Source organism: Anolis carolinensis, chromosome 2, assembly GCF_035594765.1.
Source record: "Anolis carolinensis isolate JA03-04 chromosome 2, rAnoCar3.1.pri, whole genome shotgun sequence".
Classification (NCBI taxonomy): Eukaryota; Metazoa; Chordata; class Lepidosauria; order Squamata; family Dactyloidae; genus Anolis; species Anolis carolinensis.
In genome coordinates this window covers 8,431,443-8,452,608 of record NC_085842.1, presented here as the reverse complement: position 1 = coordinate 8,452,608, position 21,166 = coordinate 8,431,443, and the positions used below count along the sequence as shown (strand labels likewise).

The window sequence follows — 21,166 nt, the reverse complement described above, 5'->3', positions numbered from 1 at the left end:
TGCCCACCAGAGTTCATGTTCCACACGGAGGACTGTATCAATCTCTAATTGTGAGTCCAAATTTAAACATCCAAGTAAGTGAATCCTTTTATGACACCCGATGTTTTAAACAAGTCCAAGGTTGGTCACCATCCACGACCGGTTTCGACTGTGTAGTCTTCCTCAGGTGGTGGCAGAGGCGGTTCTACCACCAGGCAAACTAGGCATTTGCCTGTGGCGCCATGTTGTTGGGGGCGCCATCGAGGCAACTCCTGTCTCCTGTGGCAGAAAGGAGCCTAGGAAGACAATATGGTTTTTGGGAAGCCCGTGAAGTAAGTATTGCTTATCTTACCTAACTTGGGTGAATTAATTTAATGCATACACACTTATTTAATTGAATGTTCATTTTCTACTGTTACTTTTTAATTTATGGAGCTTGTTTTAATTCATAGGTGAGCCACTTTTGTCCCCATTTATGAGAAAGGAGGGAAATTGTTAAATAAGTCCTAGTACCTTCATTTATAAGTAGATTTTCCCGAGGATTAAAGTTTTAACACCTGTATGCAACTATTTAGTTTAGCAGAGATATAGAATCTACACTTTCTAATGGATGTGCAAGGCAGAGATGGCAGTAATGAATGTCCAGCACTTCTGGAAAATGTCAGTTTGAGAAAATCTGGCATACATTGTCAGAAATAGTTGTACTGATTCAGACTACTGGGTCATCCAACTCAGCCTCCTCCTCTGTAGGAAGTCTAGAAAGCAAGGCAAGTGGGGCTTCCTCCCTGGGAGCATTCTTGGTTGGGGGGTGTTAGTTGGCCCTGATTGCTTCCTGACTGGATTTCCCATTTTCAGAGTGTTGTTTATTTAGGCTTTTCCTTAATCCCTCCTTATTATCAAACATTTTTGCTTATCGAACACTTTTATTTTTCAGTGATTTTATTGGGGGGGGGGGGGGGCGCGCCAAAATTTCTGTTCGCCTACACTTGAAAATTACCTTGGACCGGCTCTGGGTGGTGGTTATACAGGTATGGAAAACCTGGAGTAGTCAATTTCTTTCTTTGAGTATATAAATTCAATGTGTCATTATCAATGATGGAGTGGACCTACAGGGAATACATATGAGTGGCTAGAAACACTTGTACATGATAAAAAATTACAAATTACAAAATATAGTAACAGCATTAAAGACAGGAGCATATATACTCACATAAACTCTCCTACATAAACTCTCCTACATGTGTGTTCTGCTACTGGTTTGATTCCTTAGACAAGCACAGGAGAAGCAAGTAGAAGTCACTGTATATAGAGAGAATTTTAAAGGGGCCCAGTATGGATATAGGTGTGGCTATGTCCCAGCCATTTGAAAGAAGTTTTACACAAAAAGAAACTATTTGAACTTCACCAAAGGTATACACCAGGCTTACAGAAAACATTGAAATGAAATAGAATCATTGAGACCCTTAGGGTGAACTGTTTTAAGATTGAATATCCAATTAGAGATTGATACAGTCCTCCATGTGGAACATGAACTCTGGTGGGCATTGGACCCACAAACTCTGAATATAAGAGTTTTACTTTCTATGAATGTATATGGGTTGGTAACACATGGATTATATTTTGGTTTAATTACTGTTGTATAGTGCATACTTTTGGTTTACATTTCTAGCTGTAGTGGCCTCTTGCCTGAGCCCTCAGCAGGACCCACACACTTCCTGAAGGGAAGCCAAAGGCACCCATGGGGCTAGATCCCTGAGGATCCCGGGGCCTCCGCCCTCAGGGCCAGATCCAGGAGTGAGACCCCTCCCAAACTGTGTCTTTGAGGGGGCGTGGCCTGTCCCAGCACCACAGTCTCCCTTCCTTGACCACCTTCCGACTGACCAGGGGTGCCTCTGTCTTGTCTGCATTATTTATTTATTTATTTATTTATTTCCAATATTTATATCCCACCCTTCTCACCCGAAGGAACTCAGGGCGGCTTACAACACTGGCACAATTAGATGCCTATACAAAATCAATCCATAATACATAAAATCAGTTAAAAAACAATTAAATCTATATATATAAAAGACTGATTGAATCCTGGTGACCACCACAAAACAACAAAACTAAACACCCCACAACCTCGAAAATTGACAACACAACCCATCATCCACGCCTCTAGGTTGATATAACAAAAAGAAAAGAAAAATAAAGTCCTAATTAGAGGGAGAGGAATAATTGTTTTTATCCAATTGCTGCCAGTTAGAAGGCTAAGCTCCGCCCACTTGGTCTCCTAGCAACCCACTCACCCAGGGGACAGGCAGAGTTAGGCCTCATTTAGACCCCTTCCACACTGCCTATAAAATACAGATTATCTGATTTTAACTGGATTATATGGCAGTGTAGACTCAAGGCCCTTCCACACAGCTATATAACCCATTTATAATCTTATATTATCTGCTTTAACTGGATTATCTGGACTCCACACCTTTACCTTAACTACCACCAATTCCTCAATACTTTATTTCCCATACCACCATACTTTGCCACAGCAACGCATGGCCGGCACAGCTAGTACAATATAAAATTACAGTATATAAATTTTAAAATATATATGCTCAAATCCGTCCATCCGAAAACCTCGTGCCTTATCCATAGGTCAGTCTGTGTCATTATCGTTTATTTGTTAAAAGCCTGGGCACATAGCCATGTTTTTAGGGCTCTTCTAAAGCCCAAAAGAGTTGGAACTGGTCTGATCTCTCTGGGGAGGGCGTTCCACAGCCGGGGAGCCACCACCGAGAAGGAAGGCCCCGTCCCTCGTTCCCACCAGCCGCGTTTGCGAGGCAGGCGGGACCGAAAGCAGGGCCTCTCCAGATGATCTTAAGGATCTTGCTGGCTCATAGGAAGCCCCTGCTGCGTTTGCCCCCATCCAGAACGTGACAGGGGGCGGGCACCTTGGCTCGAGCTCCATGGCGGGGTCAGAGAAGGCCTGCTCCTGCCATTCAAGACCTGCAGGAGGTGTTCCTTTAGCCCTCCTTCCTTCCCCATCATCCAAAAGCTGATGTTGCTAAAAATTCATGGCTGGAAAGAGAAGGAGGAGGAGGAGGAGGAAGCTTTGGGCAGGCGTGAAAAGAATCACAGAATCCTCGAGTTGGAAGAGACCTGGTGGGCCCTCCAGTCCAACCCCATTCAGCCAAGAAGCAGGGAAATTGTATTTAACCCCCCCCCCCCGACAGATAGCCACCCAGCCTCTGCTTAAAAATCTCTCAAGAAGGAGCCTCCACCACACTCCCCCCCAGAGCAGAGAGAGAGAGAGAGAGAGAGAGAGAGAGAGAGAGAGAGTTCCACTGCTGAACAGCTCTCTCTCTCACGGTTAGGAAGTTGATCATCATCATCATCATCATCATCATCATTTAATTACTTATTAATGGCCCTCCATCCACGATGCTCTAGGCGATTTACAAGATAAAATGGTAAAGGATAAAAATACATACATACAAATATTGATAAAATTAACAAGATTAAAAGCTCTAGTAAAGAGCCAGGTCTTGAGTGCGAGGGTAAAAGGCCCCAACTCACGCATGGCTCTCATATGGGGCGGCAAGGCATTCCATAAGGCAGGGGCAGAAATAGAAAAAGCTCTGCGTCTGGTCCTTTCCAAGTGCACTTCTCTAGTAAGTCTCGTTGGGATGGTCGTTGTGACCTCCGATGATGGGAGAAGGAGAGATGGTCCCTAAGGTACGATGGGCCCTGGCCGTAAAGAGTTTTAAAGGTCAGAACTAGCATCTTATATCGACCACGGTAATCCGTTGGAAGCCAATGCAGATGCTGCAGCACTGGTGTGATGTGGCATTTCATGGGTGTTCTTGTGAGTAGCCTGCCTGCCGCATTCTGCACAATACGGAGCTTCCGGGTCGTGGACATCGGAAGGCCAACATACAGGGCGTTGCAATAGTCCAGCCTAGACGTGACCGTGGCCTGGATGACCGTTGCCAGAGCCTCATCAGATAGATAGGGTGCCAGTTGCCTCGCTTGTCGTAGGTGGAAAAAGGCCTGTTTGCCGGCAGCAGCGACCTGAGCTTCCATTGTCAGCTGCAAATCTAAAACGACACCCAGGCTCTTAACGGTGGGCGAAGGAGATAGGGCAGCACCATCGAAGGTGGGTAGCAAGTGGGTCAGACCAGTCGAGCGGCCATGCCAGAGAATCTCAGTGTTCGCCGGGTTCACCTTCAGTCTACTAGCACGTAGCCAGTTCGACAGAGCCTCCAGACATGAGGTGAAATTGTGAAGTTCTTCCTCATGTCCAAGTGGAATCTCCTTTCTTTCCTGTATTTGGAAGCCGTTGCTCCATTGCGTCTAATCTCCAGGGCAGAAGAACACAAGCTTGCTCCCTCCTCCCTAGGACTTCCTTCCCCTCCCCTCTTAATCCATGGCCCACCTCATGTCTCCCCTCTCTCAGCCTTCTCTTCTGTAGGCTAAACATGCCCAGCTCTTGTTCTCCAGACCCCTGGTTTTTTGAGTCACCCATCTCTGGACACATTCCAGCTTAGAGTCAACGTCTCCCTTCAATGGCAGTGCCCAGAAAGGGACAGTGTGATTCCAGGTGTGTTCTCACCAAGGCAGAATAGAGAAGGAGCAGAACTTCCCTGGATCTGGGTACTAGACTCCTCTTGATGCAGGGCAGAACCCCATTGGCTTTTTTAGCAGCTGCATCACATTGTTGGCTCATGTCCACGAGGACTCCAAGATCTTTTTTCACACGTCCTGCTGTTGAACCAGGCACTGTCTTCCAACAGGCACCAGTTAAACCCTCTGCAAAGCCAGGAATACAGCTTAACGGTGTCACATTAGAAAACGTTGGCCATTTCCGCTACCTTGGCAGCCACCTCTCCACAAAGTCAACATTGACACTGAAATACAACACCGCCTGAGCTCTGCGAGTGCAGCATTTTTCCCTATGAAGCAGAGAGTCTTTGATGACCGGGACATCCGTAGAGAGACCAAGGTGCTTGTTTATAAAGCCATTCCCCTCCCAACCCTGCTCTACGCCTGCGAAACGTGGACGGTCTACAGACGACACTGAAATACAACACTGCCCGAGCTCTGCGAGTGCAGCATTTTTCCCTATGAAGCAGAGAGTCTTTGATGACCGGGACATCTGTAGAGAGACCAAGGTGCTTGTTTACAAAGCCATTCCCCTCCCAACCCTGCTCTACGCCTGCGAAACGTGGACGGTCTACAGACGTCACACCAAACTCCTGGAGCGTTTCCATCAGCGTTGCCTCAGGAAAATCCTGCCAATCTCTTGGGAAGACAGGTGGACAAAGGTCAGCGTGCTTGAGGAAGCAAAGACCACCAGCATGGAAGCGATGCTCCTACGCCATCAACTCCGCTGGACTGAAGGCCACGTTGTCCGAATGCCCAAAGATCACCATCTCCCAAAGCAGTTACTCTACTCCCAACTCAAGAATGGGAAACGGAATGTTGGTGGGCAGGAAAAGAGATTGAAAGACGGGCTCAAAGCCAACCTTAAAAACTGTGGCATAGACACTGAGAACTGGGAAGCCCTGGCCCTTGAGCGCTCTGATTGGAGGTCAGCTGTGACCAGCAGTGCTGCGGAGTTCGAAGAGGCACGAACGGAGGGCTTAAGGGAGAAACGTGCCAAGAGGAAGAAGGAGCGTCAAGCCAACCCCGACCGGGACCGCCTTCCACATGGAAACCGATGTCCTCACTGCGGAAGGGAGAACATGCGGGTCAAGAATAGGTCTCTTCAGCCACCTAAGAACCCACCCCCAATTCACCAGAGATGGAAGACAATCCTCCTCGAACTACGAGGGATCGCCTAAGTAAGTAAGTAAGTAAGTAAGTAAGTCAGGGGAGCACGGCCCCTCCCAGCCCCACAGGCCAGCTCTCCCTTCCCTGTCCAGTCTTGCCACTGACCGGGAGCCCCTCTGTTGTGTCTGGGTGAAGCTCCAGTGCGGTTGCCCCCATCCGGACCGTGACAGGGGCCAGGCACCTTGGCTTGAGCTTCATGGCAGGGTGAGAGAAGGCCTGTTCCTGTCACTCAACACTGGCAGGAGGTGTTCCTTTAGTCTTCTTTCCTTCCCCATTGTTCAAAGCTCATGTTGCTAAAATATTCATGGCTGGAAAGAGGAGGAGGAGGAGGAGGAGGAGGAGGAGGAGGAAGCTTTGGGCACGTGTGGAAAGACTTGACCCAAAAGAGCCTGACTGTCAATGTTTCTGATGACTGAAGTTGCCCCAAATGCCATTGAATGACAACTCCCATTCCTTTGGATTATTATCCATCCTGCAGACTAGGGATGATGGGAATGGCAACCCATCAGCCCTTGTGGCTCTGAGGTTGGGGAGAGCTTGAAGGGCACCTTGAAGCCAGGCCTCCTTCCCACAAGCCTCCAACAGGAGACATAATTCCAAAAGAAATCCTTTTCGAGGCTCTAAATCAGGGGTCCTCAAACTTTTTAATCCGAGGGCTGGTCCACAATCCTTCAGACTGTTGAGGGGCCGGATTATCATTTGAAAAAAAAAATCTCAGTTACCCTTGTTGTCTTATATGTGTTTTATTGTATCGAGAAATGAGAATTTTTGTTGTTATAAGAAATGTATGGAGTTGCTCGGAAACCTCTCAATAAAAATTAATTATAAAAAAAGAAAGAAAAATACAAACAAATTCTGTTGCACACTGCACATGTCTTATTTGTAGTGCAAAAACAACAACAACAAGAGCAATGAAAGAACAATACAATATTTAAAAATAAAAATAATTTTAACCAACATACATTTATCAGGATTTCAGTGGGAAGTGTGCTTCTGCTTCTGGCCAATGAGATAGTCAAGTTAATTAGGGTTGTTGTTGTTGTTGTTGTTGTTGTTGTTGTGTGCCTTCAAGTCATTTCAGACTTTGGGCGAGCCTAAGTCTAAAATGTATTTATTTATTATTTATTTATTTACTACATTTGTATCACACCCTTCTCACCCCAAAGGGGAACTCAGAGTGGCTTACAAATTATATGTACATACAATATATTATATTATTAGCATAGCACAATATTAGCATTATATATTACTATATTGAACTATACCACTATACTGTAATATTATTAGTAATATTATATGTAATATATATAATTAATATTATTATATGGTATTATTATTAGTGTTATATTGTATTACATTATAATATTATTATCAATATTATGTGTATATACAATATATTATATTATAAAACTGAGGGCGGGGGCCAGGTCAATGACCTCGGAGGGCTGCATCCAGCCCCCGGGCCTTAGTTTGGGGACCCCTGCTTTAAATAAAGGATCCGGTTATTTTAAGGAAAACCGGCTGGAACTGATTCTAGTGTGGATTGGTCCAAAACCACTAGAGTGAGAACAAAGAGCTGTCCTCCTCTATTTATACATTTTCAAAATACAGACAAACAAAGGGCATACTTCTACATACGTATCATCATCAGTACGTCGCTTTTATGTGTCGTAAAAAACTCATTTTACCTTTTCTAACATACATGGTCCTGCCAACCTGGCAGTTCGAAAACATGCCAATGTGAGTAGATCAATAGGTACCGCTCCGGCAGGAAGGTAACGGCGCTCCATGCAGCCGTGCCAGTGGCCACATGAGCTTGGAGGTGTCTACGGACAACGCCGGCTCTTCGGCTTAGAAATAGAGATGAGCACCAGGCCCCAGAGTGTGAGTAGATCAATAGGTACTGCTCTGGCGGGAAGGTAACATTGGCACGCCATGCAGTCATGCCAGTGGCCACATGGCCTTGGAGGTGTCTACGGACAACGCCGGCTCTTCGGCTTAGAAATGGAGATGAGCCCCAACCCCCAGAGTGTGAGTAGATCAATAGGTACCGCTTTGGCGGGAAGGTAACAGTGCTCCATGCAGTCATGCCAGTGGCCACATGCCCTTGGAGGTGTCTACGGACAACGCCGGCTCTTTGGCTTAGAAATGGAGATGAGCACCAACCCCCAGAGTGTGAGTAGATCAATAGGTACCGCTCTGGCGGGAAGGTAACAGCGCTCCATGCAGTCATGCCAGTGGCCACATGCCCTTGGAGGTGTCTACGGACAACGCCGGCTCTTTGGCTTAGAAATGGAGATGAGCACCAACCCCCAGAGTGTGAGTAGATCAATAGGTACCGCTTTGGCGGGAAGGTAACAGCGCTCCATGCAGTCATGCCAGTGGCCACATGCCCTTGGAGGTGTCTATGGACAATGCCGGCTCTTTGGCTTAGAAATGGAGATGAGCCCCAACCCCCAGAGTGTGAGTAGATCAATAGGTACTGCTCTGGCGGGAAGGTAACAGTGCTCCATGCAGTCATGCCAGTGGCCACATGCCCTTGGAGGTGTCTACGGACAACGCCTGCTCTTCGGCTTAGAAATGGAGATGAGCCCCAACCCCCAGAGTCAGACATGACTGGACTTAACCTCAGCGGGAAACCCTTGACCCTTACTTATGTGTTGTTCCATATCACTCCTCCTCCTCCTCCTCCGCCCTTCTTCCCCACCCCACTTCGGACAAGCTAGGGGAGGGCAAGGGGGGGCGGGACCAGAGGGGAGGGAGGGGCGGGGCTTCTTCCTCGACGGATGGAGAGAGACAGAGAGAGAGGGGGGGCGCGATGGGAGCTGCGTGGGTGCTGCTGTTCTTGGTCCTGGTGTCCTGGGCCCCCCCGGGGGCCTCCTCCGCCGAGGAAGAGGGTAATGCCAGCCCCCCTCCCCCGCTGGGCTGCCTCCCCCTCCCCTCCCCTCCCTTGCCCTCCTCCTCCTCCTCGCTGCCCCCCTTGGCCCCCCACTCACTCCCCTTGCCTTCCTCTTCTTTTGAAAGCGGCTGCTCAGTCCACTTCACTCCGCCGGGAAGGGAAGGGAAGAGGGGAAGGGGAAGGGAGGGGGGGCGGGGAGGGGCCTGGGTCCTGCCTGGGGGGCGGCAGGGAGGGAGGGAGGGAGGGCCAGGTGCCTGTGGGGCCCGAGGAAGGAATGGGTCCCTTACCAGGGCTGGGAGCCCTTCCTTCCCTCTTCCTTCCTTCCTTCCTTCCTTCCTTCCTTCCTTCCTTCCTTCCTTCCTTCCTTCCCTCCCTCCCTCTCTCCCACCCCTGCAGGCAGAGACCCCCCCCCCCCCCTGGTGCCACGAAGCCTGTGGGGGAGTGCCCAACCTGGTGCAAAGGACCCGAAGCCTTCCCCCCCCCCCCCCCACGGAGCAACAGGACCCAAAGCCCAGCATGGAAATGGGAGACGTGGGGCTTTTTTGATGGGGGGGGGGGGTGTACCTGTTTCTGGTTGTATTGGTATACCGCTCTATTTCCCCGGAGGAACTCAGGGCGGTTTACAATGCAGATAAAACATTCAATTACCAACATAGAACATGCAATGTGGCTAGACTAAAAGGATCAACATATTACTATTTAAAACAACCAATGAATCACGTTTAAACTTCAGATCCAGCACTACTCCATTGGGTGAGAATTCCAGGGGGGGCCAAGACAGCTATTGGAAGTGACACAGGGCCGGGGAGTGGGCGGAGGGCAAAAGCTGGTGGCCGGGAAAGGGTCTGGGCTACTCAATTCCAAGGACTTCTGAGCAGTTACAGGAACGAGGGTAGTAAATGGTCTCATGTGGTGGGGGGGGGGGGCGGGGTGAGTAAAGGGCAAGGCAGGGTCCTAGCTGGTGGCCAAAGCTGGGACTAATCATTTACGAAGGCCTATTGGAACCCTGACCCTGTGGAGAGAGGAGAGTGGCAGGGCCTGTCTTATCTCTCTGGGGAGCGTGTTCCACAGACATGGAACGATATGGGCAGGGTGGTGCCCGGCCAGGCCAAAGACGTGTGGCTGATTCTTGCCACTCCTTGCAAAGCCTATCACGTTCTCACACAGGGCTGGGGTTCGACCTTGGCGATTGAACAGAAAAGGCTTCTTATTGCAATCAGCATGTTGTGAGCATGCCGGAATCGAATCGGACTGGACCCAGGAGGGGGGGGGGAAGAGAGGCCCAGGGCAGAGGCCGGCGATTGCCCCGGAGCCCAGGACAGGAGGCCAGCCCTCGTTCCCTGACTCTGCCTCTGCCTCTGCCCCCCTGTGGGCCTGCTGCCCCTTCTGCTCTGGAGGAAGCACCCGTTTCTGTGGGGAGGCCCCTCACGGGTCTCCTGCCTCTGTCTCCATCTCCAGGAAGCGTCCGTCCAACCGTCTCCACCCGCCTGGGGCGCCTGCGGGGGACACTGCTGAGCGTGGAGGGCGCCCCCGCCCCCATCAAGGCCTTCCTGGGGGTCCCTTTCGCCAAGCCCCCCCTGGGCACCCTCCGCTTCGCCCCGCCTGAGCCGCCCGAGCCTTGGTCCCACCTGAGAGATGCCACTTCCCAGCCCCCCATGTAAGGAGTGCACACACGGGTGGCCCCCTCTGGGCCTGAAATCCCCTTGCCCCCCCCTCCCCTTACATGAGATGCGGCTCAAGGCTCCCAACCTTGGCCTGCGGAACAGGAGCCGGGTGGGTGGGTGGGTGGGTGGGCAGCAGGGCCAGGAATGCACACATTTGGGGGTGCCTTTGATGGGGACAGGTGAGACGTTTTGAGGGCAATGGGGGGCGGTTGGGGTCAAGCCAGCCCCTCATAAATATCTATTGGTAAGATCATGTGTGCTAAATTGGGAAAGAATACAACAACAAATTAAACCGAAGTATTATCCTGATCCCATGTTGCTGGACATCATGGAGCTACGTACCTGGACATAAAGGGAGGTAGTGCTTGTTTTCGTTGTTATCTTCCAAATGAGGAAATACGGCACAAGGCTGAGCTCCCTTCACCTGGTCAGCTGCCAAACTGGGAAAGGGGGGCCCTTGGGGGTCGCGCCAGGCCCTTGTGCCTTTGGGGCCGCTTCCTGTTTTCCAGGAGAAGGAGGCGAGGTTGTTGTGTGACCCCTGCGTTCAGGTCTGGGAGCCCCTTTGGGAGGATCCATTCACAGGATGTCTCAAGGGAAGGAGAACTGAACGGATGAGCAGGGCAGTTCCTCCGGATGGAGAGAGGCCTCTCTTTAGGGTCCTCGGGGTTGCCCCACAGGAGAGACCGGGCCTATTCTCTGCTGCCCCAGAGGCAACATGGCTTCACATGACAGGGAGGGAGATTTTGATGGAGCCTCAGCAGAAGGAACATATAAAAGTTTTGGGTCCCCCTCCCTCAGGAAGAGCAATGGGGGGGGGGGGGGCTCCAGCGCTGCTGTGGGATTCTGTGGGGGGGGATGCCTTGGCCTGCCTCACCCTGCCCCTCCCTGCCCTGTTTTAAAGGTGCCTCCAGGATGTGAGCTGGATGCAGGGGATGAGCCACGAGCTGAACATGCTGATACCCAATGTGTCTGCCTCTGAGGACTGCCTCTACCTCAACATCTTCACGCCGAACACAGAGGCCAAGTTGCCGGTGAGGCAGGCACTGCTCCCCTGGCCATCGCCATGGGTCACAACTGGTCCTTGGGACATAATGTTGTGGGTTCTCTGTTTTGATCCTGCCCTTTGGCCCCAAAGAACTTCACCCCCTCGGTCAGTTTAGGACCCTGCAGCCTTAGGGCTGAAGATGGCCAGGAGGGAAGGAAGGGTTCTGGCATGGCCCCCAATGTTTGGCCACGAGACCCATCCTCCACCGTGCCCTATCTCTTCACAGGTGCTGGTCTCGATCCATGGTGGGGGCCTGATTGTGGGGTTCGCCTCCATGTACGATGCGCCTGCCCTCTCTGCTTTCGAGAACGTGGTGCTGGTGACCCTTCAATACCGATTGGGGATCCCGGGCTTCTTCAGGTGAGGAAGGTTGTCTCCTTGGCCACTCTCATGCCTCAAATGTCTCTGAGGCCCCTTTCACGCTGCCCCTATATCCCGGGATCTGATCCCAGGTATCTGCTTATCCCAGACTATATTGCAGTGGAGACTCATATCATCCAGTTCAATGCAGATAACCTGGGATAGAGGGGCAGTGTGGAAGGGCCTGAGAAAGGCCTTCTGGTTCTTCTCTACTTGACTGACCAGTCCCAGCTCATTCTGGCCTCCAGCTTTCTTTGTGCTGTCGTGAAATGCTGCATTTTATGGATTTTCAGAAAGAGCTTTGAGTGGTTGCAGCAAAACAGCTGAGGCAAATTTCCAGGCCCCACAATGGCTGCATTCCTTATCCTTTCCTCACTGGAGTATTGCAATGAAATGGCCTGGTCACTCACTCACTCACTCACTCATGGGAGTCAAGTGCTGCTGGGTCGCTTGACCTTCTCTCCTTTGTGCCGCGTCTCTTCCAGCACCGGGTCCAAGGAGGCGCCTGGCAACTGGGGCTTGCTGGACCAGGTGGCAGCCCTCAGGTGGGTCCAGGAGAACATCGAGGCCTTCGGAGGAGACCCCACTTCGGTGACCATCATGGGAGTGTCAGCCGGAGGGTTCAGCGTGGGGGTCCAGGTGGGTCAGGGTCAGAGAGAAGGCCCAGGGACACCTCCAAGCCCTTTGCTTCTGCCTCTTCTTCTTCCTCCTCCTCCTCCTTTTCCTCACCACGTTTAGTCAAAGGGGAATCTGAAACCAAAGTGCTGCTCTGTCTCAGCAACTGCAGCCAAATAATGTTTTGGGGCCTTAATGTCCAAAACAATCCCTTGCAGCATAATTCAGTGTTCAAGGCTCAGTCAGTTCCTTGTGCCCAGAAAGAAAACTTCTGCATCTGGGCAGAGATCCATTGAGGGATCTCCCATCCCAAGGGATCTCTCAATGTGTCGGCTTATCACCCAGCAATTGATCCCATGGGGTGGGAGCCACTATTGCTGAAAGACTCCTTCAGACGCAAAACTCCTCCTTCCAGAGGTTCAAGTGTGTTTTGGAAGGAGACGTCTACCCATACAATAACAGAAACTATAAAAGAGCAAAGGCAAAGATGGCCACATTGTCTACAAGGACACATTGTGTGCCATTGCCATTTTGGTTTTGCTTTATGTCTCAGGATTGGGAGGGGAAACCAAGGAATTCTAAGGCCCAAGCCCACCTGCCCTTCCCTTGCCCCATTTTCTGTCCTTTTTCCGGTGCAGGTTTTGTCCCCGTTGTCCAGGGGCCTCTTTCACAGAGCCATCTCAGATAGCGGAGTCGCCCTCTTAGACATCCTTGCTGCGAAGAACCCCGGAGCCATGGTCCAGGTGAGTCCATGGGCCAGGTGGGTCCATGGGACAGGCGTGGCTGTGGCCTAGGTATGTTCTTAACTCAGATGTGTCCATAGTCCAGGTGAGTCCATTATCCAGGTGAGACTATGGCCCAGGCATGTCAATGGCCCAGTGATTCAATGGCCCAGTTAGGGCCATGGCTCAGGTATGTTCATAACCCAGATGAGTCCATGGCCCAGGTAAGTTCATGGTCCAGATGTGGGCCCAGTTGAGTCCATGGCCCAGGAGAGTGAGCCGGCACTAGAGCCCTAGAGCCATGGTCCAGGTGAGTCCATGGCCCAGGTGAGTCCATGGCCCAGGTGTGTCATAACCCAGGTGAGTACATGGGCTAGGTGACTCCATGGCCCAGGTGTCTCCATAGTCTAGGTTTTTCCATGAGCCAGGTGAGTCCCTGCCCCATGTGAGTCAATGGCCCAAGTATGTTCATAACCCAGGTAAGTCCATGGCCTAAGTGTGTCCATAACCCAGTTGAGTCCATGGCCCAGGAGAGTGAGTCGGGGAACGAAGTGGCCTTCCATCTATGGGCTTCTGCTGTTGCTTCCCATTGTCCACAGTGGTTGTTTTTCCTGTTTTGTCTTCTTAACGCTCAAAGACGGTTGCCAATGTCTCTGGCTGCGAGAACAGCAGTCCAGCTGCCCTGGTGCGTTGCTTGAGGAGCAAAACGGAGGAGGAACTGGCTGTCCTGAACATCCAGCTGTGCCAGGTGAGAAGCCGGGAGCCCAAGAAGCCCACTCTGGACCCCACTTTCCATTATTTCCTCTGGGGGCAAAAGAGCGAGCTGTGGAGGTCACTGAAGGCAACAATATTACAACTTTCTGCCCATTTAATGGCCTCAAAACCCTTTCCGCTCTCAACTGATGGCTCCTTAGAGTCCCTGCCTATTTCTGGAGATGACCCTGCAAATACAATCTCTCGGCTGCCTCACCAAAGCAGACTCTTCTTCATTGGGCTTCCAATTTGTGAATGCTTCCAAAATTCCCACCTTTGGTTCATGTGGTTACCTTGGAATTCATTTTTGGAAGAAACCACAAATGTATATATTTATTTTCAACCCAACAGATCTTTGGAATGGCTCTTGCTGTGGTTGATGGGGAGTTCCTTCCAAAGGCACCGGAGAAGTTGCTGGCTGCGAAAGAGTTCAGCGACGTACCGTATCTGATCGGCATCACTAACCACGAATATGGGTGGGCTCTCCCTCAGGTGAGTGGGCATTCACAGTTTTACATTAACCCTGGGATAGAATCATAGCATTGGAAGATACCACATGAGCCAACTAGTCCAGCCTCCCTTCCATGCAGGAAAACCACCTTAGGGCCTCCGTAAACCAGAAAGGACTCAAAAGCACACAGACAACAATGATCTGAGGTGCTGATCACACAACCTGGCTCTACCATTATGATTGTGCATTCACTCTGCCTTTGACTCAGCCTTATCGTGCCGCATCATGGCCCTCCTGCCACTGAGTTGAAGACTCACTGGGAATGGAGTTGTTTTGCCTTGGAAATAGTCATGGCTTGCTTTTGTATTTTTTCCAAAAGTATTATCTTTCCGTAGCCCGTGCTGGGCCTTCTGGAGCCTGTGCTGGGCCTTCCGTAACCCGTGCTGGGCCTCCCGGAGACCGTGCTGGGCCTTCCGGAGCCCGTTTTGGTCCTTCCAGAGCCCGTTTTGGTCCTTCCGGAGCCCGTGCTGGGCATTCCGTAACCCGTGCTGGGCCTTCCTTAGCCCGTGCTGGGCCTTCCGGAGCCTGTGCTGGGCCTTCTGGAGCCCATTTTGGTACTTCCGGAGCCCGTGCTGGGCCTTCCGGAGCCCGTGCTGGGCTTTCCGGAGCCCGTGCTGGGCATTCCGGAGCCCGTGCCGGGACTTCCGGAGCCCGTGCCGGGCCTTCCGGAGTCCGTACCAGGCCTTCTGGAGACCGTGCTGGGTCTTCCGGAGTCCGTGCTGGGCCTTCCGGAGACCGTGCTGGGCCTTCTGGAGCCCGTGCCGGGCATTCCGGAGTCAGTGCCGGGCCTTCCGGAGATCGTGCTGGGCATTCCGGAGACCGTGCCGGGCCTTCCGGAGCCCGTGCCGGGCCTTCTGGAGCCCGTGCTGGGACTTCCGGAGACTGTGCTGGGCCTTCTGGAGTCCATGCCGGGCCTTCCGGAGACCGTGCTGGGCATTCTGGAGCCCGTGCCGGGCCTTCCGGAGTCCGTGCTGGGCCTTCTGGAGCCCGTGCCGGGCATTCCGGAGTCAGTGCCGGGCCTTCCGGAGATCGTGCTGGGCATTCCGGAGACCGTGCTGGGCCTTCTGGAGTCCGTGCCGGGCCTTCCGGAGTCCGTGCCGGGCCTTCTGGAGCCCGTGCCGGGCATTCCGGAGTCAGTGCCGGGCCTTCCGGAGATCGTGCTGGGCATTCCGGAGACCGTGCCGGGCCTTCCGGAGCCCGTGCCGGGCCTTCTGGAGCCCGTGCTGGGACTTCCGGAGACTGTGCTGGGCCTTCTGGAGTCCGTGCCGGGCCTTCCGGAGACCGTGCTGGGCATTCTGGAGCCCGTGCTGGGCCTTCTGGAGACCGTGCTGGGACTTCCGGAGACTGTGCTGGGCCTTCTGGAGCCCGTGCTGGGTCTTCCGGAGTCCGTGCTGGGCCTTCCGTAGCCCGTGCTGGGCCTTCCGGAGACCGTGCTGGGCCTTCCGGAGACCGTGCTGGGTCTTCCGGAGTCCATGCTGGGCCTTCCGTAGCCCGTGCTGGGCCTTCTGGAGTCCGTGCTGGGCCTTCCGGAGACCGTGCTGGGCCTTCCGGAGACCGTGCTGGGCCTTCCGGAGACCGTGCTGGGTCTTCCGGAGTCCATGCTGGGCCTTCCGTAGCCCGTGCTGGGCCTTCTGGAGTCCGTGCTGGGTCTTCCGGAGTCCGTGCTGGGCCTTCCGGAGCCCGTGCTGGGCCTTCCGGAGCCCGTGCTGGGCCTTCCGGAGCCCGTGCTGGGCCTTCTGGAGTCCGTGCTGGGCCTTCCGGAGCCCGTGCTGGGCCTTCCGGAGTCCGTGCTGGGCCTTCCGGAGCCCGTGCTGGGCCTTCCAGAGACCGTGCCGGGCCTTCCGGAGACCGTGCTGGGCATTCCGGAGCCCGTGCTGGGCCTTCTGGAGCCCGTGCTGGGACTTCCGGAGACTGTGCTGGGCCTTCCGGAGCCCGTGCTGGGCCTTCCGGAGTCCGTACTGGGCCTTCCGGAGCCCGCTGCAGTTTGTTGGAAGCAAGGCAAGTGGGGTTTATTCGTCTGTGGAATAATGTCCAGGGTGGGAGAAAGAGCTCTTGTCTGTTGGAGGCAGGTGTGGCTGTTGTAATTAATCACCTTGATTAGCATTTAATGGCCCTGTGGCTTCAAGGCCTGGTTTCCGCTTGCCTGGGAGAATCTTTTTTTGGGAGGTGTTGAAAATTACCTTGGACCTGCTCTGTATATATAGATGGGTTCATGGTGGTCAAGGGTGGCCCCAGCAGATTGGAAGCAGGCAAATGCGGTCGGCAACCACTGGCCCTTCAGATTGATGCCAAAAATAGGCAGGTTTTGGAAAAGATTGTGAATCAGTCCCTCAGTGGACGCTTAGGAAAAGCTGACTTGGAAGCCAGGGTTAGGAGTGCAGGAAGCGTGAAGTGTAAATTCTGACCAGCAGGAACTCTCTGGGTTTGAGGAAGTGGATCCGAAAGGCATTGCGTGGAGGATTTCAGTTCCCAACGGAATATCGCATTTTCTCTCTCAGTCAGGTTTATTCGTTTCCATCACGGAGGTCATGGACCGGCAGGCGGTGACAGCTGCCTTCCAGGAATCGGCCCCCGTCCTGGTAAGAGGGCACTTGTACCCTTCTCCTGGATGTAGGAATCATCAATCCCAGAGCGGGATAAGGAAGGGAGGGCGAGGTGGGAGATCTCCCTGAGAAGAGGGCGGGGGGCCCTGTCCCTGTCTGCAGCCGAGGCAACGGGGTCCCTCACCTGCACTTGGCACCAGGAGGCCCTTGGGAGCCCTTTGGGACACCCAGCGTGTGACGCCCGGCAGCGGAGAAGGGCAGTCCCTCCCGGAGGGCGCACGGAGGGCACCCAGCCTGGAAGGAGGGCACGGGCCTCCCCTCCCTCCTGCAGCCAATGCGTCAAGGGAACCCTGGGCAGGAGGGCAAAGCAGCCCCCCAGGCAGAATTGCACAAAGTGCTCTCCAGAGTGACACAATGCTGTGCTCTTTATCCGCGGGAGAGCCTTTTCCAACTCAGGTTATAATGGCTGGGATGTTCCTTTGTTTTGCCATGATTGGAAGCCGTGATCTTCTCTTGACGGCCTTGGCAATGTTCCCCCAAGAAAGACAGAGCAGCCCAGGTTTCGTGGCTCAACAGACCAGTGTCCTCCTCCCGTGGCCCTTCCAGGGCTGGGGGCCCTTCCTGCCCCACTCCCCCTCCCAGGCTCCTCCTCTCCGTCTCTCCTGGGGTGAAGGAAGGAGGCCTCTCCTTGGTCCTCTTCTCCAGCGTCCCATTGCTCTGCCCCACACTGACTCACCCCTTGGGAAGCCCTTTCCTTTCCGGGTTCTGTACCAACTCAGGCCCACTCCTCTCCTAGAGAATGATTGGACGCAGTGACCCCTCCTCCCTTGAGCTGTCCCGCAGCTGTGTCTGTGTGCTGACCCCTGCGATTTCCCCAAATGCGGGAAACTCGACTGCATAATTTGTGGGAAGGCAAAAGTGAAGGAGGCGAGAGATGGGGCCCGTGGGGCGGCTGGTGAGGCCTCCCCTTCTCTTTCTTCCCACAGAATCTCCCAGTGGAGGCCACGCAGAGGGCTCTGAAGGAGTATGTGGGGGAGACGGAAGACCCCCGGGAACTACGGGCTCAGTTTCTGGATTACATGGGGGACGTCATGTTTCTCCTTCCTGCAGTTCGGGCAGCTATCGCTCATAGAGGTGAATTCGCACACAGAGCACATTGTTCTGCTGTGGCATTTGATGTTTGGGAGGGAATCTATCAGGCCGCATTGGGGGAGGGGCAAGGGCTGTGAGGAAATAGGTGCTTGAACTCCCTGAATGCCCTACAAAGGCGGTCCCCAAGGACCTGATCCCTTTGGACCCCAAGGGGCAGAGAAGGTGCCTGGGGCCAGGCCTTGTGCCTCTGAGGACGTGGGACATCCCTCTCTGGGACGGGATCTCATCCAGGGATCAGGTCAAAGTAAGCTTCCACCTGTTTGTTTATGTGGTTTCTTCATAACTCCAGACAATGACTTCCCCTCTCTTTCTTTCTTTTAAAATTAGGCTCTGGTGCCCCCGTCTACTTTTACCAATTCCAGCATCCCCCTTCCATCGCCAGAGACATAAGGCCGGCATATGTGAAGGCCGACCACGCAGACCAAGTCGCTTTCGTGTTGGGAACGCCGCTCTTACGTAGCAAGGATTCCCCACTTGGTGAGGCCGTGGCAAGGGAACGAGCGCCTTTGGGATGGGAGCAGAGGTGGGAAGGTTTAGGGGTCTCTCTTCCGTGGTCAGCTTGAGAGGAGGCAACTAAACTGAATCACTGCTCAATTTCATGAAGGAACATTCAAGGATTGATAAGACATCAGCAAGCACAGTCTATGCAACGGGTCCCTTGACCAAGTCATTGGGCACAGGGGCTCCCAGCAGCCCCTTGATTGCCAAGGCCCCCCAAAGACTGGGGCTGAGTGCCTTGGGCCCCGCAGAGCCCAAGGGGCCCCTCCTGCCCTGCTCCAGAGCGGCCAGTGCCAAGGCCGGCCAGGCTGACCCTGTGCCCCACTGGCCCTGAACGGGGGCAAGCTCCTCTCCTGTTTCCTCCCCCAATCTGTGGGTCTCCCTTGGTCCCTCCCTTGGGCCCAGGTGAAGCGGGCACGGAGTGTCTGAGGGCGCCTTCCTTCTGGCCTTTGCAGGGGAATACACGGAGGAGGAGAAGCGGCTCAGCAAGACGATGATGAGATACTGGGCGAACTTTGCCCGCAGCGGGTGAGGCTCCCTCTTGGCTCAAGGCTTCCGCTGTGATGTTGTGATTAGAGATGTGCGCGGTATTTGCCTCATTTGTTTCATTCATGTTTCTGTTTCGTATCGTCCATTCGGACGGCATAAAACAGAAAGACCCCCAGTGAAACAAAAACTTTGCCTGCAGCGGGTGAGGCTCCCTCTTGGCTCAATACTTCTGCTGTGATGTTGTGATTAGAGATGTGCACAGTATTCGTTTCATTTGTTTCATTCATGTTTCTGTTTCGTATCATCCATTCGGACGGCACCAAACAGAAAGACCTCCAACGAAACAAAAACTTTGCCCGCAGCGGGTGAGGCTCCCTCTTGGTTCACGGCTTCTGCTGTGATGTTGTGATTAGAGATGTGCACAGTATTCGTTTCATTTGTTTCATTCGTGTTTCTGTTTCGTATCGTCCATTCGGCTGGTACAAAACAGAAAGACCTCCAATGAAACAAAAACTTTGCCCGCAGCGGGTGAGGCTCCCTCTTGGCTCACGGCTTCTGCTGTGATGTTGTGATTAGAGATGTGCACAGTATTCGTTTCATTTGTTTCATTCATGTTTCTGTTTCGTATCATCCATTCGGACGGCACCAAACAGAAAGACCTCCAACGAAACAAAAACTTTGCCCGCAGCGGGTGAGGCTCCCTCTTGGCTCGATGCTTCTGCTGTGATGTTGTGATTCGCACAGTTGCGCAAGGCCTCACCTCTTCCTTCCTCCGATGCTTCCAGGAACCCAAACGGCCAAGGGCTGGTGGAGTGGCCCCGGTACGACCAGAAGGAGGGCTACCTGGAACTGGGCCTGGAGCCAAGAGGAGCCCAGAAGCTGAAGCAGGGAAAAGTTGACTTCTGGCTGAAGACCCTGCCTGAGCAGATGAAGAGGGAAACGGCGAAGCAGGAGACACACCGAGAACTGTAGGGAAGGGAGGGGTGGCCACGGAGGAGAGCAGGGCACCTCCAGGGAGTAGAGCAGTTCAAGAGCAGAGCAGTTGAGTTCCCTCTCCATCTCAAGAAAGAAAAGCCTGGTGAATGTCACGGGGAAATAATTGGGGCCTTAGAATCATAGAATCCTAGAGTTGGAAGAGACCTCATGGGCCATCCAGCCCAACCCCATTTCTGGCAAGAGGCAGGAAAATCACCATCAAACCCCCCCTCCCCCAACAGATGGCCAGCCAGCCTCTGCTTAAAAGCCTCTAAAGAAGGAGCCTCCCTCCACCACACTCCCTCCGGGGCCGGGAGAGAGTTCCACTGGTGAACAGCTCTCTCTCTCTCTCTCTCATTCAGGAAGTTCCTCATGTTCACGGAGGACATCATCACATTAAGACAATTAAACGTATGAAAACATTTGGCTGAGTAGAGCTGTTTCTGAGCATGCTCAGTTTGTCCCTTTGGGATGCTGCAGAGAAGAGAAAAGGGATGAAGGAAGGGATTGGATATTTCATGGTTATTTCTGGCATGGGGGAAGGGGACAAACTCTGCAACTTAGCTCTGTGTGCTCTGGAAATATAGTATTATACACTACAATACTTTCAAAATCATATACAAACAAATTACTAGGGGATACTTGCATCATTGCATAATTGCAGCCAGGCTTTGACATTGCGAGGCTATTCAATGCTAATGCCAATTGCATTATTCCCACTTGCCTCTGATATGTTGGGGGCCCATCTTCACTGCTATATAATCCAGTTTCTGAATCCCAAAGATCTGGATACTTGCATCATTGCATAATTTCAGTCAGGTTTTGAAACTGCAAGGCTATTCAGTGCTAATCAAGGTGGCCCTTCATTATTCCCATTTGCCTCTGATTAGTGGGGGCTATATCTACACTGCCATATAATCCAGCTTCTGAATCCCAAAGCTCTGGATACTCTCACAACTTCCCCTCCCACATTTTAAACTGTGAGCAACAAATGCCATTGTGATAAGGAGATCAAAGATTTGGTGGTCTCGTTAAAAATGGAGACCAGCACAAGACTCCAGAAGGAGGATTGCGTAACGCCTGGCGAGCTCACGAGAAACAAATAAAGATTTTCCTGTTCCCAATAAAAGGCTCACCAAGTTTG

The 21,166-nt window shown here is 52.8% G+C and overlaps 1 protein-coding gene across 2 annotated transcripts; it reads left to right on the top strand.

Annotated features, from left to right (window-relative positions):
* The first annotated feature begins 8,545 nt into the window (after positions 1-8,545).
* On the top strand, positions 8,546-20,444 carry LOC100562582 (acylcarnitine hydrolase). 2 transcript variants are annotated; one of them, XM_062973069.1, is made up of 13 exons: positions 8,546-8,693; positions 10,154-10,352; positions 11,261-11,390; positions 11,631-11,764; positions 12,250-12,403; positions 13,018-13,122; positions 13,739-13,849; positions 14,206-14,346; positions 16,864-16,944; positions 17,895-18,042; positions 18,388-18,537; positions 19,014-19,086; positions 19,833-20,444. In XM_062973069.1, the coding sequence occupies exons 1-13, from the start codon at positions 8,615-8,617 to the stop codon at positions 20,017-20,019; spliced, it is 1,692 nt and encodes a 563-aa protein (XP_062829139.1). In that variant the 5' UTR covers positions 8,546-8,614; the 3' UTR covers positions 20,020-20,444. The 2 variants fall into 2 exon arrangements, with proteins under 2 accessions (XP_062829139.1, XP_062829140.1); XM_062973070.1 differs by lacking the exon at positions 10,154-10,352 and having other exon boundaries at positions 8,598-8,693.
* The last annotated feature ends 722 nt before the right edge of the window (positions 20,445-21,166 follow it).